Genomic DNA, 17899 nt, shown 5'->3' on the forward strand with positions numbered 1-17899 from the left:
CTCTTTTTAACTATTTATCTCTGCTCTCATTCAGCCCAATGCTGAGAGTTCTCCACAACTCTGTCTGTAGCCTAGTGGTTAGCTTGCTGGTCTGGGGACCTGAAGGTTGCTGGTTCAAATCTTGCCTCAACAACAATTATAGTGAATTATTTTCCCAGTTGTCCTCTGTTGACTTCTGATAACTTGCTTCATGTTGAAACTGCTGCTCTCAGCCTGAAATTCACAGAAATTTTCATTCTAAGTCATTCAAGCTTGACTCTCAAGCTTTCTTGATGTTGACAGTGTGCAGATCATTAACAGACAACAGTCTCTGCAACTGTGTGTGCACTGTGGCCTATAGAGGCAGAGTGGAAGTCTAATGACCATGAGGTTGTGGGTTCGATTCCGACCTTGGTCAAACATTTGTATGGTGATCACTGCTTGCACTATTTGCTAATTCTGCAACAGCGTTCAGTTGCTGTCAGCAGTCACACCATTTCCATTCTTGGAAATGCTTTTTCTAGTTCATTTTAATTCACCAAAAAATAGTCACAGGTCACAAAAAAGTCCTCTTCTTGCTTGGTGTGGCTAATTTATACTAATTTCTCTTTATCTTAAGAATCATTGAAAAATCTCACATTCATCAAAGTCTCAACCTCTCTTCACCACCACTTCACTGTAGTGTAGGGGGTAGGGTGGCTTCTTCCCAACCCCAAGGTCACTGGTTCGAATCCAAGGGAAGAACTCTTGTTATGTTATGTTGAATTCTGCTCTCCTCCACCGCCTTCAATTGGTTACAGGTGTTTGTTATCTCCTTGATTACTCATACCAGTTTGCAGCACATCATCACATTACGATGAATGACAACAGTCTTGAAAGCAGTGTGCTCTCTGTAGCCGAGTGGCAGAGTAAAGGTTTAGTGATCATGTGGTCATGGGTTCGATTCCTGCCTCAGTCATTTCACATCATTGCTTGACTTTTGATTCCAATTATTCAGCTTTCATTGGACAGTCTTTGATTCCTCATAGTATAAAGCTCATTGTAACTCAGGTTCTCTGTGGCCATATGGTTAGTGTGTTAGGTGTTGTGCTATTTCAACAATTCATATATCAAAACGTGCAGCTTTTTTTTTTTAACTTTATCGGCATTACTTTTCTCTTTTTAACTATTTATACTTTTTAAAATATTTAACTTTTTCTGCCACGATTCCTTACTTTTTTTTTTAAGCAGAAGCCAGTGATCCTCTTATCAAAGGTTTTCTTTACCCCTCACGTACTGTCTCTGTCTGTAGCCTAGTGGTTAGCTTGCTGGTCTGGAGACCTGAAGGTTGCTGGTTCAAATCTTGCCTCAACAACAATTATAGTGAATTATTTTCCCAGTTGTCCTCTGTTGACTTCTGATAACTTGCTTCATGTTGAAACTGCTGCTCTCAGCCTGAAATTCACAGAAATTTTCATTCTAAGTCATTCAAGCTTGACTCTCAAGCTTTCTTGGTGTTGACACAGTGTGTTTCAAACAGGTGCAGCTTTGGGGTCGTTAACTTCAGAGTGAGACAGAGTGCAGCTCATCAACAGACAACAGTCTTTGCAACAGTGTATACACTGTGGCCTAGAGGCAAAGTCAAAGTCTTCTGACCACGAGATTGTGGGTTCGATTCCTACCTTGGTCAACCATTTGTATGGTCATCACTGCTTGCACTATTTTCACAAAAGAGTCCTCTACTTACTTGTTGTGGCTAATTTCTGCACTTTCCTTACTTTTGTTTTTTAAGCAGAAGCCAGTGATCCTCTTATCAAGGTTTTCTTTGCCCCTCACATACTGTCTGTGTCTGTAGCCTAGTGGTTAGCTTGCTGGTCTGAAGACCTGAAGGTTGCTGGTTCAATTCTTGCCTCAACAACAATTATAGTGAATTATTTTCGCAGTCGTCCTCTGTTGACTTCTGATAACTTGCTTCATGTTGAAACTGCTGCTCTCAGCCTGAAATTCACAGAAATTTTCATTCTAAGTCATTCAAGCTTGACTCTCAAGCTTTCTTGATGTTGACAGTGTTTCCAACAGGTGCAGCTTTGGGGTCGTTAACTTCAGAGTGAGACAGAGTGCAGATCATTAACAGACAACAGTCTCTGCTACTGTGTGTGCACTGTGGCCTAGAGGAAGAGTGGAAGTCTACTGACAATGAGGTTGTGGGTTCGATTCCGACCTCGGTCAAACATTTGTATGGTGATCACTGCTTGCGCTATTTGCTAATTCTGCAACAGCGTTCAGCTGCTTTCAGCAGTCACACCATTTCCATTCTTGGAAATGCTTTTTCTAGTTCTTACTACTTTCCGCCGTTCTGTGGACTGCCTTTAGTCCTTCATACTTTGTGCTATTTCAACAATTAAAATATCAAATTGTGCAGCTTTTTCTGGACATGAGCGGCATTACTTTTCTCTTTTGAACTCTTTATACTTGCTCCTTGTTTAAACTGTGTAAACTACAGCTGATTTTCATTGTGATGCTGTCTTCAGTGCATATGACAATAAAGATTGATTGATTGATTGATTGATTGATTGATTGATTGATTGATTGATTGATTGATTGATTGATTGATTGATTGATTGATTGATTGATTGGTTGGTTGGTTGGTTGGTTGGTTGGTTGGTTGGCAGAGGTGTGGACTTGGACTCGGGACTTGAGACTTGACTTGGACTCGAGTCCCGATTTTGATGACTTAAGACTTGCTTGATCAAATCAAAAAAAGACTTGGACTCGCTTGGGACTTGATGCCAAAGACTTGAGACTCTACTTGGACTTGAGAGCAAAGACTTGAGACTCTACTTGGACTTAACACTCTTGACTTGAATTCAAGTCAAGTCCCATGAAGCAAGCACAAATATTAAAATAATCACATCAATGTTATACTGTAGCAGCCAGTCAGAGACGTTCTATATGGAACCCACTCCTGTTATCAGTCTTGGCTGTATGATTAATGCCAACACACTAAAGCCTACCACACACATAAAGATAATCTGGCTGATTTTGCCCCGATTTTCCCCCTTCCGACCAAAGACAAAAGTCGCCCAATTATCTTAGGCTTTTAAGATTAATTTATGAGATTCTGGTACTGGATTGTGGTGTTTTAAGATTTAAATTCTCCCGACAATCGGCTCGTAAAACGGTCGGCGCCGACAATCGTAAATATTAAACATGTTCAATATTTACAATTGTCGGCTCCGATAATCGTGACCGTTTGGATCAAAAGTCGGCTTGTGTGTGGGGGAACTCGACAATCCTGAGTCACCGGCTCCGCGGAATGTGATGTGAAATTGAATGTAACCAATAAATAAGCGATCTGACTGCAGAACACGTAGCATAACAAACTAGTGTGGCTAAAGCTCCATGGCTACCAAAGACGGTTTAATAGAGTATCTTTGATGGCTAGCATCAACAGAGAAGCTACGTCAGATCACATTCGATCACGCAAGATTTCTGGCGTGTTACTGTAGGCCTACGTCAATTTTAAATAGCATAATAACAACTTAACAATTGAGGCGTGGTCATGATCTTTATGTATCATTAATTATAATCGATTTGTTTGGGACTCGAAACAAAAATCTTTGGACTTGGTTGGGACTCGAAACAAAATCTTAGGACTTGGTTGGGACTCGAAAAAAAATCTTAGGACTTGGTTGGGACTCGAAACAAAAATCTTAGGACTTGGACTTGACTTGGGACTTGAGAGCAAAGACTTGAGACTCTACTCGAGACTTGAGAGCAAAGACTTGAGACTCTACTTGGACTTGCAACATAGGGACTTTCTCCCACCTCTGTTGGTTGGTTGGTTGGTTGGTTGATTAATAAGAATTATCTACAGTTTGAACTATTTTAGTTTTATGGCAGCGCATCAAGTTGAGAGTGTTTTTCACTCTGTGTAGCTGGTTGGACTAAAGTCTGCTCATATGAATGAAGTCTGAGCTGTTTGGTGCTAAAATTTGATTTTGATGATACTATGTAGTTTTGGTTGCGGTGCTTCATTCTGCAGGATGTATGAGGTGTTTTGTGGTTTTGTGAATTAAGTATTTTGATAAAACCAGCTCAGTTTGCAATATTGTGTTTTATCAGTTGGAAACAAGTGTAAAGTGTTTGTTCAGAGAGAAAAAGCCAGAGTGTTTCATCAGCTCGTCCTGTTGTGAAACGTCAAACAGAGTGTGGACTCTCCACTGTGTCAACACCTCACTCTATAAAACCTGTGGAGCCTGAACGCAGCACGCCACTCTTCATCACCTTCATCTTCATCTTCATCTTCACTGACCATCGTCTTCATCATCATCAGACAAAGATGAGACGTGTCCTCGTTCTGCTCGGTGAGAGACTCACTCTGTCTGTCTGTGTGTTTTACATCTGTCCAACAGCTGGACAGAATGAAAAGAGACACGAGACGTTCATTTAATTTCATTTTCATTTATTGTTTATTTGCTGAGGACAGAGCACATTAATTAGTGATGTGCACCTCACGTCATGTAAATGTACCGGATTTAGCTAGGAGCTAATTTTCATCCGTAGTCCTCACATTTGAAAACGGACAGACGTTCAGGAGACACGAGACGTTCAGTTTGTTCAGAACCAGATTATCGTATTTTTTAAATTGATGTTTAGTTGTAGTTAGGGTTAGCCTAACCCTAACCCTTGTAGTAGTTGTGTGAGTTGTTGTGAGACATCACAATAAACTGTTACAGACAAGTGAGAAAAGTGTCTGTGTATATGTGTGTGTGTGTCCAGCCGTGCTGTGTGTGTGTGAGGGTGTGCGGTTCGGGCAGCTCTGCAGTGGGAACCCGGACAACACGAGGAGGGAGTCCGACTCATGGGGACAAGGTCACTACGGCGCCGGGAGGTAAACGACTGGACTGTTGAGGTGCATCATGGGAAACGTAGTGAACATAATGATAATGTTGAGCCAACATGCAGCAGAGACTCGTCTCAGATTCAGTCTCACACCGGTCTGTTTGGACCAGAACCACACACTGTGGGGTTTAGCATCTGTGACTTAATGGTGACTGACAGCATGCCAGTGTTAGAGAGGAATTCTTTAGGATTTAACTCTGTAGTATTTCCACCTTAACTCTGCCTTCCACCTAGCGTCTCTTGGCTGAAAACCAACCTTGTAAGATCAGAGCCTCCGACCCGGTGTCCCAGCTCTCGTCTCCATGGCGACACCGCCACACAAACGTAACGCGCTAACCCGTAACCCGTAATCTCTTGTTGATGACAGATAAGACTACACAGATATACACATGGTAACATGGTAGATGATAAATAACCTTATCCACCGACATTCAACTCTGCACTGACCAGGTGGTTTCAGGTGTGTTTAGCTCCGCCCCCTGGACAGGATTGGCTCTGACTGTGCTCATGTGTTTCAGGGGGGGGCGGACTCATAAGGGCTTGGACATCGTGTGTCAGGACGGCGCCGACGTCTTCGCTCCGTTCGACGTGACTCTGAATGGCGGCCTGCTCGTCTACAACAAGCCGGAGAAGGCCGCCATCGACAGCGGCATCAACCTGAGTGGAGAGGGTGGGTCACCGCCGGCACGCCATGACGTCACCGATGACGTCACCGATGGCGTCGGCCGTGATGTCACTGACGCTCTCTTGTTTCCCGCCAGGTCTGTGCTTCAAGCTGTTCTACGTGCGGCCGGACCGGACCTCGGGCACGGCGAGGAAGGGAGAGAAGATCGGCACCATGCTGCCCATGCAGAGCGTCTACCCGGGCATCACCTCGCACCTCCACGTCCAGATGTGTGACCGCGACATAGACCCCTCCCCCTACCTGACACCTCAACCAAGTCTGGCAGACTTATGGTACATGTATTTAGCTATGCCTGACCCACCATACTACTAAAATAAAACTAATAAAACATGAAATGACTTATGTCAAATCATCAAAGAGCTTCAGTTTTTTTTTTGGTTTAACAGCTACACACACAACAACAACAACAACAACAACAAAGCTTTAAAATCATAAAAAGTAAAAAAACAAAAAAAAACTTTTCTTCAGTGAAATAAACTCAACTCAGGGCCTCTATCACCTGACCTCTGAGCTTACACATACCCCACCCTCAGCCCCAGGCAGCACTGCTCTTCTGTCCAACACACACAGGAAGCTTCACTTTTAATTCAAACAAACTAATGTTACTGCCACAATTGTTACATTTCATCAATGAGACCAACATTTATCTCCTAAAAAGAATGTAACTACCCGGCAGTAAACCTCTAAAAACCTGGTAAGTTAGTAATTAGCGATCTATCTGTGAAAGTCACCACATGCCACTGTTTAAGTTAAAATTGAAGTTAAAATAATTGTAAGTTATAATGCTACTCAGTAATGAAAGTGAATATTGTGTGAAGGTAGGCTAATTGAAAGTTGGGTTTAATATTTGAAGTATGTGTTGCTTATGAATGTTTGTGAAAATGTTTAACTATACCTCAAAGAATGGGAAGAAATAGCCACACAAATGGTTTGTGAATTTATTTTATTTGGAAAGGTTTGTGAATGAGCCTGTGAAGAAAAAGGACGAGGACGTTAGAGAGAGAGATGAAAAAAGAGAGCAAAAGAGGGAGACGACGAGCGGAGCGTGGTGTAGGCTAAATTGTGAAGTAAACAAACTGTTGAGTTATAGCTTGAGTCGTTTTGTGCCCAAAAATAAACGTTAAGACTTATACAAATGAAATCCGTCTTAATCATCACCTATGGGCTTCTAGTCCTGTGTGGTGGGGGCTGTGTCTGCAGCGCCCCCTCCCCCTGCCTGTATTTTGGTCTCTCTCTCTGTTTTGTTGTGCACGTGGATGTTTCTGGGTGGAGATCGAGCACAGACTGTATAAAGAATGAACGTAGCACCGTGATGTCACCCATTGGTTGGGTGAGTCTGTTTTGTGCCACTACTACGGGGATTTGAACGACGCCATCTTGGATTTTAGGTGGAGTCTACTTTCCATATTTGGAGAGGTGCGGCGGTTAGCCGGCTGAGAACCCGCCCACTGATCTCAGAGCAACCAATTAACGGCCGGTAAACTGTCTGTGAACCTGTCACTCAACGTAATTTATGCACCAATTTGAAGCCTAAACACTAAAACAGTTGTGGTACAAACAGTGTTCACGGAGGTGGAAACTATCGGTAGAGACCAAAACAATAAAATGTACCAGGCTGTAAATATGTTTTTTTAAGCTGTAAAGTCGGCTATTTTAACATGGGGCTCAGTTGGAGTTGCTCCCTTCTGGAGCCAGCCCCCAGAGGCCGGACGGGGAACTGCAGCTTTTCACTTGGAGAACCCACAACTCCCCCCTTGGTGGAGAGCAAGAGAGTCAGTGTTTTCTCTCCAGCCAATGACGGAGCTCAGGTGAAGCTACGTGCAGCAGAGTAGGAGGCTCAGGGCTGCTAGCTGCACTAGCTGTCTCTGATGCTAAAGAGTGCTAGCACGTCTCTCTCTCTCAGCAGCAGCAGTCAGGAGGACAAAGAAACAGAAATCCAGTCTGAGTGAAGCGCTGGAGCTGCGGACCGATTCCCCACCGTCACCGACACTGGTAACAAGTATGAGGACCGTTGTAGTGAGCTAGCTCGATGCTAACTTCGGCTAGCTGTAGCGGTTAGCATCCACCGCTAACACCGTCTTCCCAGCTCACCACAACGGCATAACAACATAACCCTCATGGTCCCTCTAACTTTGACTTGAGAGGCTCCCGGTGTTGGTGAGGGTCGGCTATCGGCCCACGGCTCCCAGAGATGGACAGAGTAGGCTACTCGACCCCAGTACTTGAGTAAGAGTAGCCTACAAATACTGGTCAAAATTTACTATTTACTCCGTTACAAGTAAAAGTAGCTCAGTCGACATGTTACTCCAGTAAGAGTAAAAAAGTACTTGCTTTTAAAGGTACTTAAGTATCCAAAAGTACATGCTTTTAAATTTACTTTAAAGCAGAAGTAAGCGATCCGGTGGTTTTGTCTAACTTCCTGTCAGCAGATGGAGTTAGCAGTCCCCGCCCTCGTCCCTACGTCACCACATTCACGCGCATCCCTTGGCTGCGCACACAGAGAGGACTGCCCCTTTATGCCGTTCTCTCTCCTCATTGGATAAAGGTTGTAGGATACAAGGAAAGTTTTCTCCTGGGCTCAGAGCAGAGCAGAGTGACTGACAGACCCGTGTTTCAGACCAAACACTCTATAGAAGTGATTGCTGTCGGAAGATACAACTATTTAAGACTTAAAGGCCTATTAACACAAATATTCCGCTTACTTCTGCTTTAAGTAAGAGTAAGAGTAGGGGAGCGCCGGGACGATTGATACACAGCGATTTCCTCGAAAACCACACAAGCTTGAGCCGTCAGATTTCGTCACTACCTTCAGCACTCAACACCGACCAATCCTAGTGTAGCCGATGTCATATCTGGCCCTCTGCGTTGTGTTTCTCACGGCCTGCCCTAGGTGGGGTTCGATCCCACAACCTCCCGCACCGGAGGCGACGATGCTAACCTCTTCGCCAAGAGGTTGACAACCACTTGGCGGGTTGGTTAGCACGTCCTTTATGGGTGGAGTGAGTGCACATCCGTTACACTAGGAAAGCTTGTGAAATTACGTCACGCCATTCAAAAGTTATTAGCGCAAACAAGTTTTTTTGTGATCAAAAGTTGTATTGTGTGTTTCATGCAATAATAATATGACCTAACAACAGATGAATTCGTACATAAACAGGTCCTAAACTATGCAATGTCATAGTTTTGAAGTTTAGAGGCAAAACAGGTTGAAGTGTCAGTAGTCGCTGCAGGGACGATTGATACAGCTGTTTCAAATGTCCCTCACGCCACCGTGCGTAGTGATTGTGGTCACATTGCGCGATCAATATCTGTATAAATCACCGAATGAATAGCCAACTGTTTTGCAATGAACAACAACCGATTTGAATGAACAACATGTATTTTTAATAAACACCACATATTTTTAATGAACAAAATGTGTTTATGACATGAATCAACAGATATTCAGCAAAGTGAGGGGAAAATGCCGAGGGTAAAATGACAATATGTTCAACTGTGTATCCATAAACATGACTTAGGACAGGGAAATAAGTAAATGAAATGAAAATGCAGTCATCCAACAACTCGTACAAAAGAAGAAAGGTGAGTTTAATCGAAATGCGGATCTTGACAATTACGCACCGGACAAAAATATTTATTTGACCTATTTATATTGTGAGAAATTATGTGACATTTTGGCAATAACGAGTACACTAGTATGTTGTCTGATATGCTGCATAAAAACGAGAGTAATGACAGTAGTTTCTGTTTAAAACATGCTGTTTCAACCGTCCCTCCTCTGTGTCTCAAACGACCCGCATAGGTGGGGCGTTTGAGACAAATGTCAACTTACGTTCAAAGTTATAAAACAGCGCGATCATCCAACATATGTGTTAAATTACACTTGTAACTAAGAGAATACACATGTGAGTTGTTGATCACATGATAAAAATGTTTGTGTACATAACGTCATCTTTGAAAAAGACGTTTAACTGAAAAGTGTATCAATCGACCCGGCGCTCCCCTACAATTCACAATGGTGAGTGAGGCGACTGCACCCTGTGATAAATCTCAGTGCCGCATGAAAAACAGTGTCCAAAGACTGGAAACATTTAGATGACACATTCAAATACAGCACATCCCCGTAATCAAGAATAGGCAACAAGGTCGCTTGTTATATTTCTGAAAAAGAACCCAAGTTTCACCCGAAGTTTAGTGACCAGCTTCTTTATATGGGCTTTAAAGGGACATTGTGTAACTTCACCTGTTCTCTATTCATGAAAATGGATTATTTGGTTCTTCACCGTGGTAACGCAGTGAGGAGGAACGGAGCGTTAACACTGATGCTGCATTCACCTGCAGTCGGGCAGACGGCCGTCGCTAACAAACCAGATGTCATTTTAGTCACAGAAGTCCAGAGAAAGACGGTAAAACAATACCACATCGCCATGACAACATGTTGTCACGTGTATTGTTTTGCCTCGTGCTGACGGACCACTTGTTTACATAGAGGCTTGTTTATGCCGTTACGTGCAGCGGCTGTCGTCCGTCTGCTGTCTGCCCAATTTCACCTGAATGCAGCATGAACAATACCATTGAGTGGAGGAATTCTTACACAATGTTCCTTTAAATGAAAGCTCCTGATCGAGGGTAAAGCCCAGATACCTGTGGTTCAAAACCCTGTCACCGATGACGTCGGCGATGACGTCGGCCGTGATGTCACTGCTCTCTGTTTCCCGCCAGGTCTGTGCTTCAAGCTGTTCTACGTGCGGCCGGACCGGACCTCGGGCTCGGTGAGGAAGGGCCAGCGGATCGGCACCATGCTGCCCATGCAGAGCGTCTACCCCGGCATCACCTCGCACCTCCACGTCCAGATGTGTGACCGCAGCGACCCCTCCCCCTACCTGTGATGACGTCACGGAGCCCCTCCCCCTACCTGTGATGACGTCACAGAGCCCCTCCCCCTACCTGTGATGACGTCACAGAGCCCCTCCCCCTACCTGTGATGACGTCACGGAGCCCCTCCCCCTACCTGTGATGACGTCACAGAGCCCCTCCCCCTACCTGTGATGACGTGAAACTAATAAAACATGAACCTTCTGTCAAATCATCAAAGAGTTTGTGTGTTTGTTTCAGTCAGTTAAACACACAGGTGTCTCTACACTCAGAGGAAAGTAAAAAGTCTCTAATTGCTCTGTGTGTATGTGAGGTTGTGATTGACAACAATGATAATAGAGCAGAATATAAAAAATAAATACATATATATATACATTTTTATTAGAATAATATTTTTTTATAATAATAATAATATAATATTATTATTTTTTTTTCTGCTATATGAAGAGTTAATTTGCCAAAGCAGATAAGTGCCATTTTGAAAAAAATTAGCTGAGGCTTTGTAATTATTCTTTGCTAATTATTCTTTTCAATAAATCTTTATTTTTTTGAGATACGTCTGTTTTGTTACATCTCAAAGTCACTCAACTTTGGTTTGACTGAAATCACCTTATGTATATATTTATTTATTTATAACAAATATATAGCATTATATTTATTTATATTTGTTTTCAAAGTAAAGATAAATGTCCTTTTCATGCAGATGTAGCCCACTGAATGTCCAGTTTTCTCCTCAATAAAGTTTTGTACATTCAACCAAAACATTTGAAAATATAAACAGTGAAAAAATAAATGTGCTACTGGGGGAAAGTCAAGTGAGAAACCGTCTTTGGGACAGTTTTGTTTTGGGATTTCTGATGGGCGACTGCCTGTAGCTGGTTACCATAGCAACAGAGGAGCTTGGTTACCATAGCAACAGTCGAGCGCGCTCAGGCAAGCTGAGGTCGACTCAGCTTTCACCAAAGACGGTTTATAAATATATATTGAATATCTTTGCTTTCACCGTTCTCAGGTCAGTTCATGTGTTACCGAAGATAAACCGTCTTTGATATTTATATATTGAAACGGTGCTTGTTGTTGACCTACTTCAACAACTCTTCAAGTCTCTACTGTTAGCAGCTAGCCGTTAGCAGTTAGCAGCTAGCGGTTAGCAGCTAGCCGTTAGCAGCTAGCGGTTAGCAGCTAGCCGTTAGCAGCTAGCCGTTAGCGACTAGCCGTTAGCAGCTAGCGGTTAGCAGCTAGCCGTTAGCAGCTAGCGGCTAGCCGTTAGCCTCTAGCAGTTAGGAGTTAGCAGTTAGCGGTTAGCAGCGTGTTAGCTCAGTGAACAAAGGCAAAACAAAAACAAGTAAAGAAAGAAATGGATGATTTCTGGTGTAGACTGGCAGTAGTCAACGTGTGTGAGCAGCGAGAGTTGAGGTGAAGCGTGGAGCAGCTTTTAGCGGCTCCTCTGGGTCAGGGTTTGAGTTAGCTAACGTTAGCTCCCCATAAACCCTGCTCTGTCTCACTGCTCTTACAAGCCTGGGCTGTTAACACTTCATTTATTCACTTAACTTATTCACAGTTAACCATTTAACGTAGTTCTTAAGTCTTTTTATTTATTAATGTCTCCAGTGCAGTAAAGCTGAAGATGCAGCAAGATGCAGGAGAGAGACTCTGACAGGCAGCACACAATCACAAAGTTGTGTCTTTATTACTAGTTTATTAAACAACTTAATCACACACTGAATTAGTGATTATCTGGTTGTACAGTGGGGGTCTCCAGCTCTGCTTCCCTAACCCTCGCTGCACCTTCGGGCCCAAACGTTTACCTACATTTAGCTTTTTATTTTTTTATTTTTTTATTTTTATTCCTATATTTCAGTCAGTTTTAAAGGCTTATTTCATGAAACTTGGCCAGGATGTGTATTTTATGATGATTAATATTCCAGATCCTCTCTATTGCAAAGTCTATGGAAGAAGAAGGAGGAGGAGTCAGTACCTCCATGACTCCAGCTGCAGCTCTACTGACACACAGCACCGACCGGCCCAGACACAGCTGCTGCACATCTGGAGGAGCCAAAGCTGCACATCTGTCACATCTGTCACATCTGTAGGCTCAGGAGGAGGAGGAAGAGGAGGAGGAGGAGGAGGAGGAGGAGGAGTTATAGAAAACACCACCAGGTAAGAGACACAGGTCTGTACAGCAACTCATCAACTAGTGAAACTGTCAGTGTCGTAGACAACAGTGATGAGCAGTGTGTGATTCCTGGTTTCACATGAAAAATGGAGTCAAAGGAGCAGGAGGCTACAGTAGAACTAGCTAACGTCAGCTAGTTTTTAATAGGCTACCATTACATGTTTGTCAAAGCTATTACTATTATACAATATTATTTACTACTGGTCAGGTCATATTTGACCTATTTTGACAGTTTGGCTGCAGTGTGAATTATTCTAAATGTCTGTCTTTTAATGTGATATTTGGGGACCAAAATACACCAAACTGAAAATACTTTCAAATGTTATACTTTTATTTCCACATCATATCACAGCTATCTGTGAAATGTAGCTCCACACTACTGTTGCTTCTACAGACCACAGAACACAGCCAGGTGGATTATGGGATTTTTATTACACAACATAAAACACAGCAATGGCAATGGAAAAGTTAGCATCAGTCTCTGTTCATAAAATAGTAACAAAAATCACTCCCTTCGTATATATTGTTATTGTACAAGACATAAGTAACGCCCCCAGCCCCTCCCACACACACACTCCATGATATGACTAAATTGCTTTTAAGAACACACATTTACCATGAGGTAAGTGTAAAATAGTTCACATGTGGCTAATTGACAGCATTTACATTAAATTCAGGGCTAGATAAACTAATGTGAGCCATTTAACTGAACAGAGGAACAAAAAACATCTCACACAGGCAAAATATGCAATAAAAATGTCATGAAAAGTAATATAAAAATGTACAACATATTACCTGCAACACAACATACAACACAGCAATGGCTCTTTTCTCTATGTAGCTCAATAAACAATAAAATACCTTAATCTGTTCATATGAAATAGAAAGAAAATCACTCCCTTAGTATATATTGTTATTCTACAAGACATAGGTAACGGCCCCAGCCCCTCCCCTCCCACACACACACTCCATGATCTGAGATGAAATAGCTTTTAAGAACACATATTTACCATGAGGTAAGTGTAAAAATAGTTCACATGTGGCTAATTGACAGCATTTACATTCAATTCAGAGATGAATAAACTAATGTGAGCCATTTAACTGAACAGAGGAAAATAAATCATCTATGCAATAAAAACGTAATGAAAAGTAATATAAAAATGTACAACATATTATCTGCAACACAACATAAAACACAGCAATGGCAATGGAAAAGTTAGCATCAGTCTGAGGACGATCACAGTGAGATCCTCTTTTCTCTGTGTAGCTCAATAAACAATAAAACACCCAAATATGTTCATATAAAATAGAAAGAAAATCACTCCCTTAGTATATATTGTTATTCTAGAAGACATAGCCTAAGTAACGCCCCCGCCCCTCCCCTCCCACACACACACTCCAGGACATGAAATTGATTTTAAGAACACATTTACCCTGAGGTAAGTATAATAAAAGTTAACATGTGGCTAATTGACAGCATTTACGTTGAATTCTGGGCTAGAAAAAACAATTTGAGCCATTTAACTGAACAGAGGGGAAAAAAATCAAATCACACAGGCAAAATATGCAATAAAAACATCAAAAAAAGTAATATAAAAATGTACAATAAACCTGCTACACAGCAGACAATACAGCAATGAAATGGGAAGTTCAGTGTCAGTCTCAGGACAATCTGAACAACACATGAAACGAGAATAAACATTTTAGGAAGGTTAGCTTCGTTAACAAGTCCCTCAACATTAATTTGCGGACGACAAATGGCGCTTAGCAGAGGTGGGAGAAAGTCCCTATGTTGCAAGTCCAAGTAGAGTCTCAAGTCTTTGCTCTCAAGTCTCGAGTAGAGTCTCAAGTCTTTGCTCTCAAGTCCCAAGTCAAGTCCAAGTCCTAAGATTTTTGTTTCGAGTCCCAACCAAGTCCTAAGATTTTTTTTCGAGTCCCAACCAAGTCCTAAGATTTTGTTTCGAGTCCCAACCAAGTCCAAAGATTTTTGTTTCGAGTCCCAAACAAATCGATTATAATTAATGATACATAAAGATCATGACCACGCCTCAATTGTTAAGTTGTTATTATGCTATTTAAAATTGACGTAGGCCTACAGTAACACGCCAGAAATCTTGCGTGATCGAATGTGATCTGACGTAGCTTCTCTGTTGATGCTAGCCATCAAAGATACTCTATTAAACCGTCTTTGGTAGCCATGGAGCTTTAGCCACACTAGTTTGTTATGCTACGTGTTCTGCAGTCAGATCGCTTATTTATTGGTTACATTCAATTTCACATCACATTCCGCGGAGCCGGTGACTCAGGATTGTCGAGTTCCCCCACACACAAGCCGACTTTTGATCCAAACGGTCACGATTATCGGAGCCGACAATTGTAAATATTGAACATGTTTAATATTTACGATTGTCGGCGCCGACCGTTTTACGAGCCGATTGTCGGGAGAATTTAAATCTTAAAACACCACAATCCAGTACCAGAATCTCATAAATTAATCTTAAAAGCCTAAGATAATTGGGCGACTTTTGTCTTTGGTCGGAAGGGGGAAAATCGGGGCAAAATCAGCCAGATTATCTTTATGTGTGTGGTAGGCTTTAGTGTGTTGGCATTAATCATACAGCCAAGACTGATAACAGGAGTGGGTTCCATATAGAACGTCTCTGACTGGCTGCTACAGTATAACATTGATGTGATTATTTTAATATTTGTGCTTGCTTCATGTGACTTGACTTGAATTCAAGTCAAGAGTGTTAAGTCCAAGTAGAGTCTCAAGTCTTTGCTCTCAAGTCCAAGTAGAGTCTCAAGTCTTTGGCATCAAGTCCCAAGCGAGTCCAAGTCTTTTTTTGATTTGATCAAGCAAGTCTTAAGTCATCAAAATCGGGACTCGAGTCCAAGTCAAGTCTCAAGTCCCGAGTCCAAGTCCACACCTCTGGCGCTTAGTGCTCAACCCAGTTAGAGTAAATCACAATGAGAACCCTCATTCAGAAAAATCAATAATTATCCCAGACCATGCAGTACATCTCACCACATCCTCTGTTCAGTTCCCACGCCACCCACTGTGCCAATAGATGGCGGCGTTGCACCTGTTTTGCCATAATTTAACAAGCACAAATCAACTCTCTTACACATATACGATCTGAATCTATTTAAATGGATTTCAGATCCATTGTTGAGACGGTGGTTTTAAGGAAACCTTGTCATAGTTTTTAGGGAAACTATGACAAGATGGTTCTTTACAAGCTGCACCAATGGTATGAAATGGTACAGCTTCACTTCCTGTCTCCTGAGTGAGCGCCGTCGACTGTACCTCTACCTCGCGTTGTGAACGTGTGTGGATGGATAAGAGTTGTCAGTAGAGGTAAGTGAGCTATTTATAATTTCTTATGCTTCAATAAATGATATGTACATAGCTATCAGTCACAGGGCTCCAGACTGCGACTAAATGGTCGCATTTTGCGACGAAAATTTGATACAATGCGAGTAAATTTTTCATCTACTCGCGCATGTGCGACCAGTAAATTTGCCAATTTTTTTTTTTTTTTAATGACCACTGTGATTGGCTAATGTGTGAAAAGAAACGTGTGTTTCTCTTCTCTACATCTCGGAGCGGAGGAGACGTCTTTCCACAGCGCAGCTCCGTGTGAAACAGCAGCACACACACAGACCGGTGACCTGCGTGTGTGCTGTGTCACCTGCATTATTTTTTTTTCGACGGCTCGCTACAAACCTTAAACATCCCATAATATGCTCGCGCTCTCGGCAGCGGTACTCAAATCGTCACAAGGCAACGAAGCAGGTTGACTCGCGCTGCAGAACACGCTGCACAGACTAGGCTCGGAAATGATTGATTGATTGTTGATCGATAGATCCTTTTTTTTTTGGCCGTGCGGAGGAGGTTGGGGGGAGGGGGGGTGTCGACGAGTTTGATGCCAAGGAGTCCGTGCACATGTGGCTCAGCCAGGGTCAGCAGACAAGGAGGCCAACAAGGGCTGGCCTACACGGGCACCTTATCCCCCAAGGAGGGGGGGTCTGTTCTAGGATGAGGTGTGTCTACTTGTTCTGTTATTGGTCAGTGCAGCCTAAACATTAACTTTATATTTTCAATATTTAAACTGTTGCACAATAAAATGTGAATTTAAAACATTATAGTTTCTGCATTTATGCAGTATTTATCAGTAATACAGTGAAAATTTACTTTGCAAGTCGATTTCGGTGTGCGCCCCTAAATTTTCTGCTTGCGCTCCTAAAATTTTAAGTTAGGGGCCACTGTGCTCCTAGTCAAAAAAGTTAGTCTGGAGCCCTGAGTCATATTTAGCATTACGAAAGTTAGCGAGCGCCGGCGTCAGTGAGCGTTAGTTGACGTTACCTTCGTGAGAGTGTGTTGTTGAGACAGAACCTGAACAAAGGTCATTTTCTTCTGATTTGTCTGAAATTTGACCGTTTTGTTAGCCTGACCATCCAGACTACATCATTAACATGTCTAGTGTGTCAACGAGCGGTAGACCTCGGCTCAGTCCAGGGGGCGGGATGAAGGCTGTCTTTCAAACTGCCTCTGCACCAATAGGGTAGCGCTACGACCAATCAGAGCAAAGAGCAGGATGACGTTAGCCTGACAAGCCAATTAAAACGTATGTCGTCATGGCGTTAAGCCGCCCAACGACTCTCTAAACAGATAGAGCGCTGTGATTGGTCAACACAAACGGTGTTCCAGACTCAAAAAGTTCCTATGGCTCGTTTCTAGACCCACCTACGGAGCAAATAGATTTGCTGCCACTAGGGTGCGTCTAGATTTCTAGGCTACTCTTTGGTGTCAAATGTTCAGAGGAGATGTGGCTTGTGAAAAATGAGTCCAATATTTACTTTGGTGACTATGGAGCTAAAGAATCGACCATCGAGTCAACAGACTCAAGACCTGCTGCTGCTGCTGGTCTCCTAAAGGGGCGGAGTCATGGAGAAACCCACATGACACAGATACTGAAACTGGATACTAATATTGATGATTGTAGATTGATTGATCAGTCTGGACGGTGTTTAACGGTTGTTGTGGTCATATATTTAAGACAATATGGCTGTTGTGTTTTCACGTCTTAGGTAGAAATTAAACATGAAATTGTAAATGTTTTTTCTCCATAAATGAGTGGTGTAAAACCTCAATCCCCTCTCCCTGCTCTCTTATACATCAAATAAGGATTAATCACCCATTGTTAACATCTAACAGGATATTTATACATTTATATATTGTAATTACAGCAGAGGAGCCACACAAACAAGCTTCAGAGGAGAGACTACGAGAGGTGAGC

General features: G+C 42.5%; 2 protein-coding genes across 2 annotated transcripts in view; one reads left to right on the plus strand and one right to left on the minus strand.

Moving 5' to 3' along the window:
• LOC311002756 (uncharacterized protein) overlaps positions 1 to 17899 on the minus strand; it is a gene marked incomplete at its 3' end in the record, with an annotated part of 78610 nt that overhangs the window by 43764 nt on the left and 16947 nt on the right. The gene's annotated exons all lie outside the window — the stretch shown is intronic.
• Positions 4921 to 10642, plus strand: LOC311003082 (leukocyte cell-derived chemotaxin-2-like; the record flags this gene model as incomplete). The annotated part of the gene is made up of 3 exons (XM_083994767.1): positions 4921 to 4958; positions 5382 to 5533; positions 10271 to 10642. 3 exons carry the CDS (start codon positions 4921 to 4923, stop codon positions 10435 to 10437), a joined length of 357 nt encoding a protein of 118 aa, XP_083850893.1. The 3' UTR covers positions 10438 to 10642.

Source organism: Trachurus trachurus (genome assembly GCF_905171665.1).
Source record: "Trachurus trachurus genome assembly, chromosome: 19".
Taxonomy (NCBI): Eukaryota; Metazoa; Chordata; class Actinopteri; order Carangiformes; family Carangidae; genus Trachurus; species Trachurus trachurus.